This window comes from Euprymna scolopes, chromosome 37 (genome assembly GCF_053919585.1).
Source record: "Euprymna scolopes isolate OS-2025 chromosome 37, ASM5391958v1, whole genome shotgun sequence".
Taxonomy (NCBI): Eukaryota; Metazoa; Mollusca; class Cephalopoda; order Sepiida; family Sepiolidae; genus Euprymna; species Euprymna scolopes.
Genome location: NC_136518.1, coordinates 64,752,644 through 64,767,326, shown reverse-complemented (window position 1 = coordinate 64,767,326; position 14,683 = coordinate 64,752,644). Strand labels below are relative to the sequence as shown.

General features: G+C 33.5%; 1 protein-coding gene across 1 annotated transcript in view; it reads left to right on the top strand.

Moving 5' to 3' along the window:
* Positions 1-14,683, top strand: part of LOC145261210 (uncharacterized) — a 79,941-nt gene that overhangs the window by 19,576 nt on the left and 45,682 nt on the right. Inside the window, exon 2 of the mRNA XM_080119554.1 lies at positions 9,076-9,140. Coding sequence (XP_079975680.1) covers positions 9,103-9,140 — 38 coding nt within the window. The 5' untranslated portion in view covers positions 9,076-9,102. The remainder of the gene's footprint in view (positions 1-9,075; positions 9,141-14,683) is intronic.

Below are 14,683 nucleotides of genomic sequence, written 5' to 3'. Positions count from 1 at the left end.
CTTGCGTTTATCCTCAGCAGCTTGATTTAGGTCACTACTATAAAGCGCAGCACCTTTGTGGACAGCGCTCCTCCATGCCAACCTGCTCCCAGCCACGTCCTCCCATGTCTCAAGGTCCATGTGAAACCGCTTTAGATTTGCTTTGATGTTGTCCTTATACCTCATCTTTTGGCCACCCTTTTTTTTTTTGCATTACGTGTAATTATATTCATGCTGATATTCTACATGATTTATACTTGCATAATATTTGCGTAAAAAGTTTATAGTAAACACAAAATTGTTTCCATATATATTTATGTATACGTATATATTTTTGTTTAACCAATTTCGCCTACCAAACTCCTCCTAGAGTTTTTGGTCTACAACATGAAACTTCATATATAAGGTATTTGAATCCATGCAAAACTTAATATTTTTGTTTTAGCCGGGAAAAAATCGGTGCAAAAGTGTGAAAATTAAAAAATGAAATTTGCCAGGTGAAGGTCGAAGGCCGGCATTACGAGTGCATAACGTAGTAGCTATTGGTTCATGTTTTAATTTTTAGCCTTGCAGTAAACATATTTTTATAGCCCAGTCATTGATAGCAGAGGTAAAATAAATCGTGAGCTGAACGTTTTGGTTTCGATTCTCGGTGGTGTCGCATGAGTCTTTTTTTTCTTATACTTTTTAAATCATTACTATATATTGCATCCAATCTATATATATATATATATATATATATATATATATATATATATATATATATATATATATATATATATATAAAAGTGAAAATGTCTGTCTGTCTTTTCTCTATGGTAGTTAAGGAAGACTATTATAAGAAAGGTATTACTTTACATATTCACACTTTTTAATATATACATATGCACATAATGTTATGAACAGTACATAGGGCCCGAGCAAAGCCGGGCGGGACTGCTAGTATATATATATATATATATATATATATATATATATATATATATATATATATTCTTGATTACTAAAAACACATTCAAATAGTAATTAAACATTAAAAACAGTAATAAGATAAATAAAATTATATTAAGAAAACAAAATGCGATAATCAATTACCATGGAGGAAGACGGCGACGGCTAATGGGGGTAAACGCGTGGTGGTGGAAGAACGACAGAGTTGCGGGAGCAGTGAGGAAGTACGAGAGATTGTTGACGATATGTACGCACTTACACTTAAAATTAAAGTTAATTCTAAATGAAATTAAACTAATTTTTTTAACTGCACTAATTTTTTTTTCTATTTTTTTTTTTAAATTATGTTTTCTTCATTTTCTTTTGCCCTTTTAGCTGGACTTGCAACGCTTTTACATTCTACAGGTCTTTTAAACTAAAGCCTATCCAAAGTTTGTCTCAGCCTCCCTTTCAAAATGTTACGAAAATGCGTAAGGCAAGTGTTAATTAAAAGAGTTGTAGCACGACCAGTAGCCACTTTTCCTGGGTGTTAATTTTTAACAAAAGAGACCATTCCCTCCTACTTAACCAACACCTCTTTAATCTCCTTTGTAGATGTCACCTTCTCCGGCTCCTCCTCCTCCTCCTCCTCCTTCTTTTCTTGATCTCTTGCAACACCTCCGTCTGTTGCATCGCCTGTAATTCCTTCAACTCCTCTGTTGTCAGTTCCTCCTTTTGCTCCTGCACAAGATCGTTAATATCTCCCATCATCTATATCCAGGCCTATGGACTTTCCGAGGGAAACAATCTTGTCCAACACAACTTCGGACTCAGGTTGAGGATCGAACCCTTCACAGTCTCTTTCTGCGATGCAATCAACCCACATTTTTTTTTTTTTTCAAACAGAATTCAATGTGCAATTTGTAACGCCCTGCCATGCAGCATCAATGCTTTTCAGAGTTATAGCAATGCTGAAATGTTTATTCCAAAACTCACGAATAGTGTTGTCCGTGATTTCAAATTCAACTCACGAATTTGAGTGTTGTCCGTGATTTCAAAGCGTCGTCGGACCAAATGCTTAGTGTACAGTTGTTTTTGTTTGTTTGTTTGTTTTTTGTTTTTTTTTTTTTTTTTTTTTTTAAAGTTTGAGATCATCTGCTGATCCATAGATTGGAGAATTAGAGTAGTATTGAGGAAGAGGAAGAGGAAGAGCACCCGGATGAATTTGAAATCTTCCATGATGTCATCTTCTATGCTTTGTGTTTGCGCGGGAGCATTGTCCAGAATGAGCAGTCACTGCTAGCATTAGCACACGGTGCTGAGGTTAGATAATCTTTCATGGGCCTGTGGTTCAGCAGCTTTTTCTCTTCAGCGGTGATGAATATCCTGCGTGGCAGTTTTTCAAAAAAAAGGTTTATCTCGTTGCAGTTAAACACTTACTGCGGACATAATCTTCTTCCAAAATTAGTGAAGCAAAGTGCTGTGTAAACTCGTCCGCAACTTTGGTATCTGCACTCTCTGCTTCGTCATGTCTTACCACAGAGTGGATGCTAGCTTTCTTCTGGAATTTAACAAATCAGCCATGGCTAACCTTGAAGTCCACTCCATGTGTACCTGACGATGTATCCCCTTCTGGTGACGCTGCCTCATGCTGTAGGTCCTTGTAAATGGAGAGCGCCTTCTCGGAGATGATGCTCTCTTTGACAGTATCTCCCGTCAGCTCCTTGACGCGTATCGACAACAGAAGTCTCTCCATCTAGTCATGGGTGTCGGTCTTCAATTTGGAAATAATAGTTTCACTCTTGGTTGGTTTTATAGCTTTTATGGCATCTTTCTGTTTTAATATCGTACCGATCGTTGATGATGACCGATCGTACTGCTTCACGAAATCATTCATACGAACACCACGCTCACGTTTGTCTATTATCTCTTGTTTCATTTCAAACAACACTATCCTCTTTTTTTCTAAGAAAACACCTTTCCATTTCCTTTTTACGAATTCATGATTAAGGTCACAAAAAAAGTCACAAAAAGGAGATGCAATATGATAAAAACAATATAACACAAGAACGTGGGATCAAATCTGTATGGCGGGAAACACACGTGCTAACTGGGATGAACTGATACTGGTCGGTCTCGACCACTCAGCCACCTAGCATAGCATCTGGAAACTCTCATAACTTGGATGTTCTCTCGTATGTAGGTCAAGATTTTTGGTTGGAAAACATTGTGTCTCGAATTTCTCGTAGAGTAGCTCGTATGTAAAGGGGTCACTGTATACATTTATATGTGTAACTGTGCTAATTTGTCAAGTTTTTATAAACTTGTGTCGCTTAGATGGTAACGAATACTGTTAGAGAGCTAAATGTTTTGGTTTCGATTCTATTTGGTGGCCCGTATTTTTTTTTTTTTTTTACTTTTTTGAAATCACTACTATACGTTAGGTAGAAGTAGTCCTATGATAATAAATACGAAATTTGCATGAATTAAAATATCATATTTAAGCGTATTTTAATATAGGGCAACGCTGAATGGTATGCTAGTATAGTACAACGTGTATTATTTATGTAATACGCTTGTACCTTCGTTTCTATATACGTTGTCACCTTTCAAACCTTTTTTTTTAAGTGAGATCGTCCGATCACCAAAGATAAAATGTAAAAATATTAATTTCTAAATTACCTTACATTGTTAGTAGCCAATTATCCAAATATTAATTTACTTGTCCGTACGTCCAGTGTCACAAAAAAACATCATCATCGCAAACATTAATTAATGAGAAACGAATTACCTCCCTTTATAGTCGCTCTTTATCGGTTAAAATAATTAAAACCATTTTCTCTCCAAAAATTAAAAAAAAAAAAAATGGCTGTCTGTTTACGGTTTCAAATTGGCTATTTTATTTTATAATTTGAAAAACGTTATGTTGATAGGAGACTTTAAGTTTTTGTTATAGTTTCTTTTTAAAAATCAAAAAAATGTGCAAGTGAATTGGCAAGTTGAATTTTCATTGAAAAATAATCTAATTGTTTTTAATCAATTATTTTTAGCTTTTAAAGGTTAAAAAAAGAATTTGCTAAAGAATTGTTTTAAATTCGTCGTTATTTGTTTTATTTTAATTTTTTATTCATTTTATTTAAAACGTGTTTAAACATTTTTCAACTACCATGGAATTTCCATAGGTTCATCTAGTTCATTATTATTTGGTTAAATGACAGACTGACTTATCTCCTCTTGTTTTACAAGCATTTCCGTTCTTATCAATGGTTTATTCAGCAAAATATGAAAACTAATTTTATTTTGAATTAAAATTCTACTCGATAATTTTTAGTGAGATTCTTATTTTTGCCTAATATTGAAGTATACTGAAAAAGTTTTACTTAGAATGTGATTTTCAAATGTGCCCCATACTGGATAGGCGTCTAAATTATTTATTTGCAATGCGATTTAAAAATTTTCAACTACCGTGGAATTTCCTCGGGTTCTGCTTGTATATATATATATATATATATATATATATATATATATATATATATATATATATATATATATATATTCAAAATGAATTGTTCAAAAAAATCAAACGTAATTTCATGAATACAATTCTATCGAAGTCGCCGACTTAAAAGTGTCGTCCGTTTTATTTATTTCTTTTTTTTTTCAAATGATGTGCAGTCAATAATTACTTAAACCGTGAGAGTTTTTTTTTAAAGATTTAACGTGTTACATTACAGTAATTAGAGCAATTCGCACTTTCATTTTATTCATTAAAGAAGATATTCAGATGTCAACTAAATTCCCGATTCCGATACAATTACCGATTCCAATTATAAATTTCAAAACATTTAACTATAAAATGATTACTTCTTCCTAATTAGAAACATGTTAAATATGCATATATTTTCTCAAACGTAAAAAAGCACACCTGTAGGTGATGATATATAGTTTTAGATTCTAAATTGAATAAATATTTATTATTTTATTATTACTACCAGCAATATGAGATTTTGTTCCAAACAAAATCAAATAAAAGAAAGATAATTAAAGGGATCATTTTTGGCATCGGAAAATAAGCACATTTTTTTTTCCAATTCTGATACCGATTCCGATACCTCAACATGTTCCGAATATTTTTTTATTTGTGATTCCGATTCTGATTAATCGTTCCAATACCATGCGACGTTTGTTCTTCGGGGTTTGTTAAAGGGACAAGCTTACTCTAAGAAACCAACGACTTTAGAAGAACTTGAAGGACGACTACGAGAAATGATTTCTGGACTTTTTTCAAATTATCCGAACTGCATTTTTCAATAAAAGTTTTAAAATAAAGCTGTAGTGCTGTTTTCTTTAGGGTAACAACTTTATCGTTCTACCTTGTATTGTATATTACATTATTGTGTCCTTACGTTAGCATGGTTAGCTGAAGGGCCTAATACAATACATCTAAGATATTTTAAATAAATAAAAATATTAAAAACACATACACACACACACATATATATATATATATATATATATATATATATATAATTATCTTTCACTATAATAATTAAATACCTATAGACACGGGAATCTTCAGTGTAGGATGTCACGATTAACACCAGTCGATAGATTCGAATCCGGCAACACGAGCCATCTCTGGCTCAATTAGCAAAGACCGTATCCAATCGGCTACCATTAACCGCGAGAAATAGCATTGAATTTTAACATTTTGTTTTTAAATGTTTTTAACTTCAGTAACAGTGATCTAATCGTTATACGGTGACCTATATATATATATATATATATATATATATATATATATATATATAATAAAAATTACAATTAAATTTACCAAAATGATCCAAGATGGTAAAATTAAAATATATTATAAATATTAAAGAATTAATATTTATAAAATTATCTCAGCCAGATGAAAAAGCTCGATAAAACCAAATAGGAAATAGAGCTTATAATATGAACAAACAGTTAATAAAATATGTTTAAAAAACACTTTGAAATGAGTTAAAAACATATTTAATATGAAAAGGAAACACTAGATAAATGGATAGTCCTTAATCCGCGGAGTTTCGAAGAAATACTTTCCTTCTCATCAGAGGGTAGGAATTAGCAAAATGCGGGATCGGATTTTGCATGCAGAAGTATTTGATGAAACAACAAGTAAGTCAAAGATCTTACTTGAAAACAAAAAAAGTGAAGCAGAGGGAATATGGTGAAGAAAAAGGTGATTACACATGAATGGATAGTCTGGTGGAAGATAAAAAAATCCTGTGACGGTAAAATCCAAATGTAAAACTTCAAGAAAATTAAAAGAATTTATATATATATATATATATATATATATATATATATATATATATATATATATATATATATATATATATACTGCGTCAATCGGTTTATTGCAGATTAGTAAAATATCAATATTTCTCTAAATATACGTCACAAAAAACTTAAAATTATATCAGCAAATGACTTTTCAATGTTAGTTATTTCCCAAACTTTTATTCAAATGCATGCGATATTCACGAAGTTATCATATTTTATTTATTATCAAGTAATTTATACTGTCCATCGCTTTATTGCAGGTCTTTTAAAATGCCAACAAAGGGGCGATTAACATTTATCGAAAATGAAAGGATTGTTGCTGGACTCGCAGACGGATTGTTCATCAAAAATGTAGCTATGGAGCTGGAAAGGGATCTAAGAACTTTGGCTTCATTCGTGAACAACTCCAACACCAAATCCAGAAAGGATAAGGGCACCAGGAGAAACCTTTCACGTCGTGATATTCGGAAAATTCGTAAGGAAGTCAACCGAAACCTAAACAACATCAGTGCTTCCATTTTTTGCAAGAGCCAGAATCGCTCCAAGATTCAGCCAGGCCCGATGTAATGTGCTGAGTGAGATGGCAAGGAACATCTAAACTGTTCCAAGGCCTCCATTTAGCAAACAACATAGGGAAAAACGAAAAGCTTGGACACAGAATTACATGAAAATAAATTTCCAACATGTCCTATTTACAGATGAGACCCGTGCTACTCTTGACGGCCCGGATGGATGGGCCAAAGTTTGGAACTCGAACGGAACTCCAACCCCTTACAGAGTTCATCGCCAACAAGGAGGTGGGAGCATCATGTTTTGGGCGGGAATCATTGGAAATAAGTTGATTGGACCATTCCGAGTTCCAGAGGATGTAAAGCTCACAAACAATGCGTACGTGGCATTTTTAGATAATCATTTGTCACCATGGCTAGATGACCTACCATTGTCACATCGCTTTAAGATGATTTTTATGCATGACAATGCATCATCCCATTCTGCTAGGGCGAATGCAACCTTCCTTGAATCTATGGCTTCTTTGGAGAAACCCTCATGAGCTGGTCACCGTGTTCTCCAGATCTTAACCCCATTCAACGTCTCTGGTCAATATTGAAAAGAGGTGTTTATGATGGAGGAGAACAATTTACTTCAAAGGATGCTCTGTGGAAGAAAGTAGTTGATATCGCCAAAACCATAACTCCTTTAAAGATAAAAAAAAATTAATTTCTTCGGTGGACAAAAGATTGTTTAAAGTTATTTCAGAAAATGGTGGATAAGGCGATAAATAATTAATTTATCTGAGGGCTTAGCACATAGGATGTGCTTTTGTTTATTATTCTTTAACAGAAAAATATAATAAAAAGTAAAGTTTTCATGGTTGTATTTTTGCCCTAATACAACATTTTAAGAGACCTGCAATAAAGCGATGGACAGCGGAAATTCCTTGATAAAGAATAAAATGTTAGAACTGTGAATATCGCAAGCATTTGAATGAAATTCTGGTAAATAACTAATCTTAAAGCAGTCATTTGATTATACAATTTTTATTTTGTTGTGACATATATTTAGTGAAATATTGATATTTTACTAATCTCCAATAAAGCGAGTGATATTTCGCATAAACCCCTGGCCTTGATGGAAAGGAGATTAAAACATGCTGCTATGGTTTCAAATCATCTGAAATAACAGAAAGGTGAGACTTGATTCCAAATATTTCTCATATGTTATACCTCCCTTCTTTTGGAAATGGAGTACGATTATGAATATCTCCTGTATCAAATAATCCTTCTACACTGTGAAATTTACTTTATCTATGAAAACCACATCACTATGATTGAAACATTTTATGACTGTAAAAAGTGCCAAAAATAGGCTCTGAATAATGGATGATATCCTTAATGTGGCATTTTTAAGGAAAGATGTCACATACCCCATTACACAATTCAGGTGATTATCTTTCCAACGAGCCTTCATTTGTTAAATTCTGACCAATAGTCGCTGAGATTTGGAACTTATAAAATTACCAAAAAAGGTGGTATATCTATCTATCTATCTATCTATCTATCTATCTATACCCACACACACACACACACACACACACACACACATATATATATATATATATATATATATATATATATATATATATATACTCGTAGCAAATTGAATATTGAAATGATCATATCTTTGGTTCTATGTGATGAAACTGCATCAAAATTTGCAGGCTTTTTGAAGATTATAATACTGCTCTATGGTAAAAATTTTATGACAATTGGTAAAAGAGAACCCATACTTTTAAACCAATAAAATATGTCCAAATGTGCCTACATTTGTATATAAAATGTCCTGGCAGGCTAACTTCAGTTTTGTTGCTTTAGGATGAACTTTGTTTCTGTGGCCTCGCCAGGCCACTGACACACACACATATATATATATATATATATATTTGGTGGCCGAATGGATTGGATTCTTGGTAATGGAGTCAAAGATGGCTTCTGTTGCCGGGTTCAGATCTAGTGTTAATCGTGACACCCTGCACTGATAATTCCCGAAAGGATGAAACATTAGTATCTGTAAGTATTTAATAATTATTATAGTAAATAATTATGAATATATATATATATATGTGTGTGTGTGTGTGTGTGTGTGTGCGTGTATATTGTATAAATAAAGGTGAATCTACACAGCCTTATTCCACTGTTCTATATCTTAATTTGCTTCAGTTTGTGTTTATCCGTTACACCTCTGCATTGTTTTGCCTACTATAAATTTCGTTTATACACACTTCACAATGCTTCAAACAAACTACATTAACTTTTTCTTTTATTATTTTTTCTATTTAAGAATTCTTTCTTCACATGAGTGGAAATAATGACGACACTGGGTAGCAGGCCAGGGACGAACTCAAGGTGAGGGCGGCACTTTTCATCTGTTTCTTCATGTTTTTTCTGCTTCATCTTTTAAGTTCTTTTAAAATCTTCTCCATTGTCACCTGGAAAGTGAAATAACAATTTAAAACTATTGAAACGCATGGCACAACAAAAACGGCCAATAATCATTTGTAATATCAAGAGATTAATATTTTGAATGTTATATCCTGTTTGGAGTCATTATTTTGTTTTAAGGCAGACACCAGTGTGTCTAGTCACACTGACCAGTCTTGAAAAAACGAAACATTTATCTGTCTGTGGCTGACTGTATATATATATATATATATATATATATATATATATATATATATATGGCGATTAAGCTACACTGAATATTCCGCGTTTCATCCACTCTAGAACTCTTCACGCTTAAGCCTGAAGAGTCCTAGAGTGGATGAAAGAATATTCAGTGTAGCTTAATCGCCATATATATTTAATAAATTACTAACTAGCTCTACCTACGTATTGAGCACTGTTGAAGTAAATACTTAAAGTTTACGCATAAATCTATACTTTCGTATATTAATTTTATGTGAGTAAATTAAGTAGTTATATATATATATGTATGTATGTATGTGTGTGTGTTTGTGTATCTATATATATATATATATATATATATATATATATAAAACGATAATATTTTTATAAATAAATGTTAGCAATCATTTTAATACCGAGTGTTTTATGCTTACGCAATCATCAGTGTAGGAAGCAATAATTATCACTGATCAGAAGATTTGAACACAAACAAAATTACGCTTGACTTCGTAGGCTAGCATTTTAATTCAAGACCAATCCTAGGCTAGCATCCTACTCCAAGAGCAATTAACACAACAATTAAAGGAAATTAGGTTTCTATAAATACAGAGTCAGTTGGCATGCATAATAAATAAAAAAAATTCAATGACCGGAAGTCAGAATGTTGTATTTGCATTAAAGTTCGCAGCTTTTTCTTAATTCCCTAAAGAGGGCTCAACTTTCATTTTTTAAAGGGTTTATATATAGAACAAGTAGTTAATAAAACATGTTAAAAAACACTTCGAAAAAGAGTGAAAAACATATTTAATTTTAAAAAGGAAGCACAAAATAAGTGGATAGTCCTTAATCCGCGGAGTTTCTAAGAAATACTTTCCTTCTCATCAGAGGGTAGGATTGAGCAAAATGCGGGATAGGATTTTACTTGCAAAAGTATTTGATGAAACTACAAGTAAGTCATAGATTTTACATGGTAACAAATAGAGAGGGAATATGGTGGGGAAAAAGGTGATTTCACGTAAATGGATAATTATATTATAAGCTCTATTTCCTATTTGGTTTTATCGAGCTTTTACATCTGGTTGAGATTACTTTATAAATATTAACTCTTTAATATTTATAACTAGCGGGGAGGGGGTTACCTGGCGTTTCCCGGATGTTTGGAGGTGTGTGTGTTAAAAAGAGGTGTAAAAGAAAAAAAAAAAGTTTTGGCCGGAAGGTCGGAAGGTCAGATTGAACCCTGAAGCCTTGACGCGAAGGTGGAAACGAAAGGGCAAAAAAGTCAGTCACCTAATCATCTGTGCCATGATGGAGAACAACTGATAACGGCGTTATATGAAGATTTATGAAGCGCAATGAACAGGTGCGAGGAAGTCTGACGTGCAAGCCAAAGCATTCGCGGACATACACAAGAAGAAGCGAACACACACACACACACACACATTTTCGCTTGTATGTTTATAGACGCCCCCTCCCTGGTTTAGCTAATATATGACGGTAGTAAAATTTCTGTAAATGCAAACAGCGGACTTGATTTTGTAAACGAAGTAAACTGGTAATGATTTATGTTTAATTTGTTCTGTCAGTGTCCAGTCTGCCGAAGAAATGAAACTGTATTCCCCTTCCCTGGTAAGCAAAAGGACCCAAATATGTATAATGTTATTTTTATGTGTTTTATGCGCGTAAAATTGAAAGAATTAATGGCAAAAAACTGAGGAAAAAGAAATGTAAAAAATGGTGTTAAGAAATCATTTGTAGGTGTTTAGGGCCCCAGAAAAAGTGAGAAAAAATGAAGGTAGTCCTGCATAATTTGACCCTAATTATCGTGAATTCCCGTCAAGCATTGATCGGACGAGGCCGGCAGTCATCGGCGTCAGGCACAGAGCACAAAAATAAAACAAACAAAGAAAGAAAGAAAGAAACAAACAATGAAACAAACAAACAAACAATGAAACAAACAAACAAACCAACCAACAAAACGAAGTGGAATGAATACAAATAGGAAAAAATTTAAAAAAAAAAAAAAGCTCCCAGAAAACTTATCGTCTGAAATGCAATTATGTGTATTTTATTTTATTTTATTTTATTTTATTTTTATTTTTTTGTTGGTATGTTTTCTTCGGGAAAATCCAAGAAACAAAACAAACAGGAAAAAAGTAAAAATGGGAAAAAAAAAGAAATAAATAAAACCAGAAAACTGACCATGCATAACGAATAAATGTTTAACAGATTTTATTCATAATTTTTGTTTATTGTTGGTTTGTTTTATGCAAGAAAAGTATTTTTTAACCGTATAATTGCTAGGTGTAAGTAGAACGGTTTGTTATGTGTTTTGTTTTGTTTTCTTTTCTTTTCTTTGTTGTCGCGTTTTACCAATTGGAATGTCGTCTGTTTCCATATCGATGGTGTAATAGTAATTGGGCTTGTGAAACTACCATAAAATTAATGTATAGAAATAATTAATGAATGAGTAACTAATCCGAAAATAAGAAGTCAGCTCTCCCCCCCCTAGTATCACGTATAAAATTGCTGTAAACATAAGAGAAGGAAAAATATAGTAAATAAAATATATAAATCGACTAATCGTTTGAACATTTGAAGAACGCTAGCGGCTGACTCTTATAGCTTATTGTAAAACCTTGAATCCAAGGTTAGTTCGTTTCGAATCGAAGACCCTTCGCCCCTCCTTTAAAAAAAGGCGAAAAAATTAAAAAGGAAAAGAAAGAAAAAGGAAAAAAAGAAGAAATAAAAGAAACGGTATAAGTAACCCATGTAATAGATGTAATCGAAAGTTGCGTTTCACCCGACGGTAAAATGCCATTCCATTTTTTTTTAAGCAACTAAGAACTCCAACCGGTGTTGCCTCCCAAATTCTCTTGGGGACGTATCCGCAACGGTGTTAAGTGGTCGCGGGGGGGGGAGAGTATGAACGTAATAGAGAGAAAAGATTTTACCACGTCCATTGATTTTTACAGGTTTTGGCGGTGAACTCTCGCCAGAAAAAATATAGGAATGTACGATTATCGAGGAAGTGTAAGCGTAATAGGCCTATAACACACCTCAGATAATGTGCTGCAGTTTGTGCACATTAGATTTGCACGAAATGTCTTGAGTTTGAATCCTATTGAGGTCAAACTAACGGGAAAAATGACTTCATTTTATTTATATAGAAGATAGAAGATAGATAGAAGAAGATAGATAGAAAAGAGAAGAGTTTAGTTTTGCCATCTGGGATTATTTTGGTAAACTTAACTGTAATACTTATTTCATTATATATATATGTGTGTGTGTGTGTGTGTGTGTGTGTGTGTGTGTGTGTGTGTGTGTGTGTGTGTGTGTGTTAGGTTGAGAAGGAAGATTTGTGGAATTTTTCATTTTGATTTCAAATGATGTATATTCAAATAGGTTTTCGTTATAATACCTTTACTTTATATACCATTTTAAAAAGCGTTTTTCACTCTATCTAATCGTTTAAATTACAATCGTTGTAAAACAATTATGTCTTTTCAGAATGTTGAATACAAGACGGAAAAAAATGCAAATTTGCACAAGTTTCTTATTTCAATTAAAGCTAGGCCGAAAAGCTACTGAAACAGCTCACGATATCAAAGAAGCGTTTGGCCCAGGAACCACTACTGGACGCACAACACAATGATGGTTTAAGAAATTTCGTGATAGCATCAAGAATCTTGAAGATGATGCACGCAGTAGTCGGCCATCGGATGTTGATAACTATCAATTAAGAGCCTTAGTCGAAGCCTATCCACACACAACTGAACTTACTTCTGAAATAGATGTAATGTATACAACGATTTCCAACCACTAAGATAAAAAAAATAACGTGATAAATGGGGGGGGGTCTCACGAATTGAACGGCAACCAAAAGAAACGCCGTTATGAAGTGTAATCTTCCCTTCTTTTACGCTACAAGAACAATTCGTTTTTTAACCGAGTTGTAACTTGCGATGAAAAGTGAGTTCTTTACGACAACTGACAACACTCAGCTCAGTGGTTCGATGCCGATGAAGCTCCACGAGACATTCTCGAAACCAGACCTACACCAAAAGAAAATCATGCTGATTGTTTGGTGGTCTGCGACCGGTCTCATACATTACAGTTTTTGGAATGCAAGCAAAACTATTATGGCGGTGAAGTACTGTCAAAAAATGGATGAAATGCATCAGAAACTTCAACAACAACACGCAGCATTAGTCAACAGAAAAGGCCCAATTCTCCTCGACGACAATTCCCAATCGCACGTTGCTAAACCGACTCTACAGAAGTTGAACGAATTGAGCTACGAAACTCTGCCTCATCTGTGATACTTTCCACACCTCTCACCTACCGATTACCACTTTTTCAAGCCTTTCGACAACTTTCTGCGTGGAAAATGCTTCAAAAACCGAAGTGATATAAAAAACGCCTTCACCGACTTCATTGCCACCAGAACATACGATTGTTTTCGTTATTGGCATAAATACATTGGTTCTGCCTTAGCAAAGGTGTGTTGGCTCTGGTGTTGCTTATTTCGATTAATACGTTTTTGTTTGAGCCGATATATGTCCATCTGAATTTAAAACTTAAAAACCGCAAGAACTTTCTTGTCAACCTGATATATACTAGCAGGCTTCCCGGCGTTGCTCGGTCATAAAATATGCATAAATATTATGTTTTAATTAATGAAGATTTCTTATTGATTATAAACAGAAATACCGTACGTACTAAACGTAACGTTAAATTCCTTTAAGAAAAATTAAGTAAAAAAAAAAAAGAGAAATTGAGACATTTGTATGCGAGTATTATGTGTTTTCTAAATAGTTCACTTTTTGGAAGTAAAATAAAAATTTTAAAAAGACACTCGAGCTGATATCGAAACCAAAACCTAAAGACAGCGAGTCAAGTTAGACGTGAAAGAACTTTCTGTCATTATAGTTTGACTTGAAAAGCCGCAAAAAGAGTAAGTCTTGCAAGGACTTTCTTTTTTACTGTTCTATTTAAATCAATACAAATATTATCCCTAGCTCAGTTTAGTGTATGTATTCTATTCCTCTTTTTTTCAGGATTAACTCCAACTTCAGTAAGCTAGAATCGAATCGCTCCCTGTCAAATCATTTTATCGTCCTAAGGTAGACACCAATTGTCGCGATGAACAAAACAATATGGCGACCACAAAAGGTCCACACATAGGAATCAAATTAAAACTACTAGTCACAACATGAAATGTATATATAACATTAAATCGATTGTGTGGGGGACAGGGCAACTAA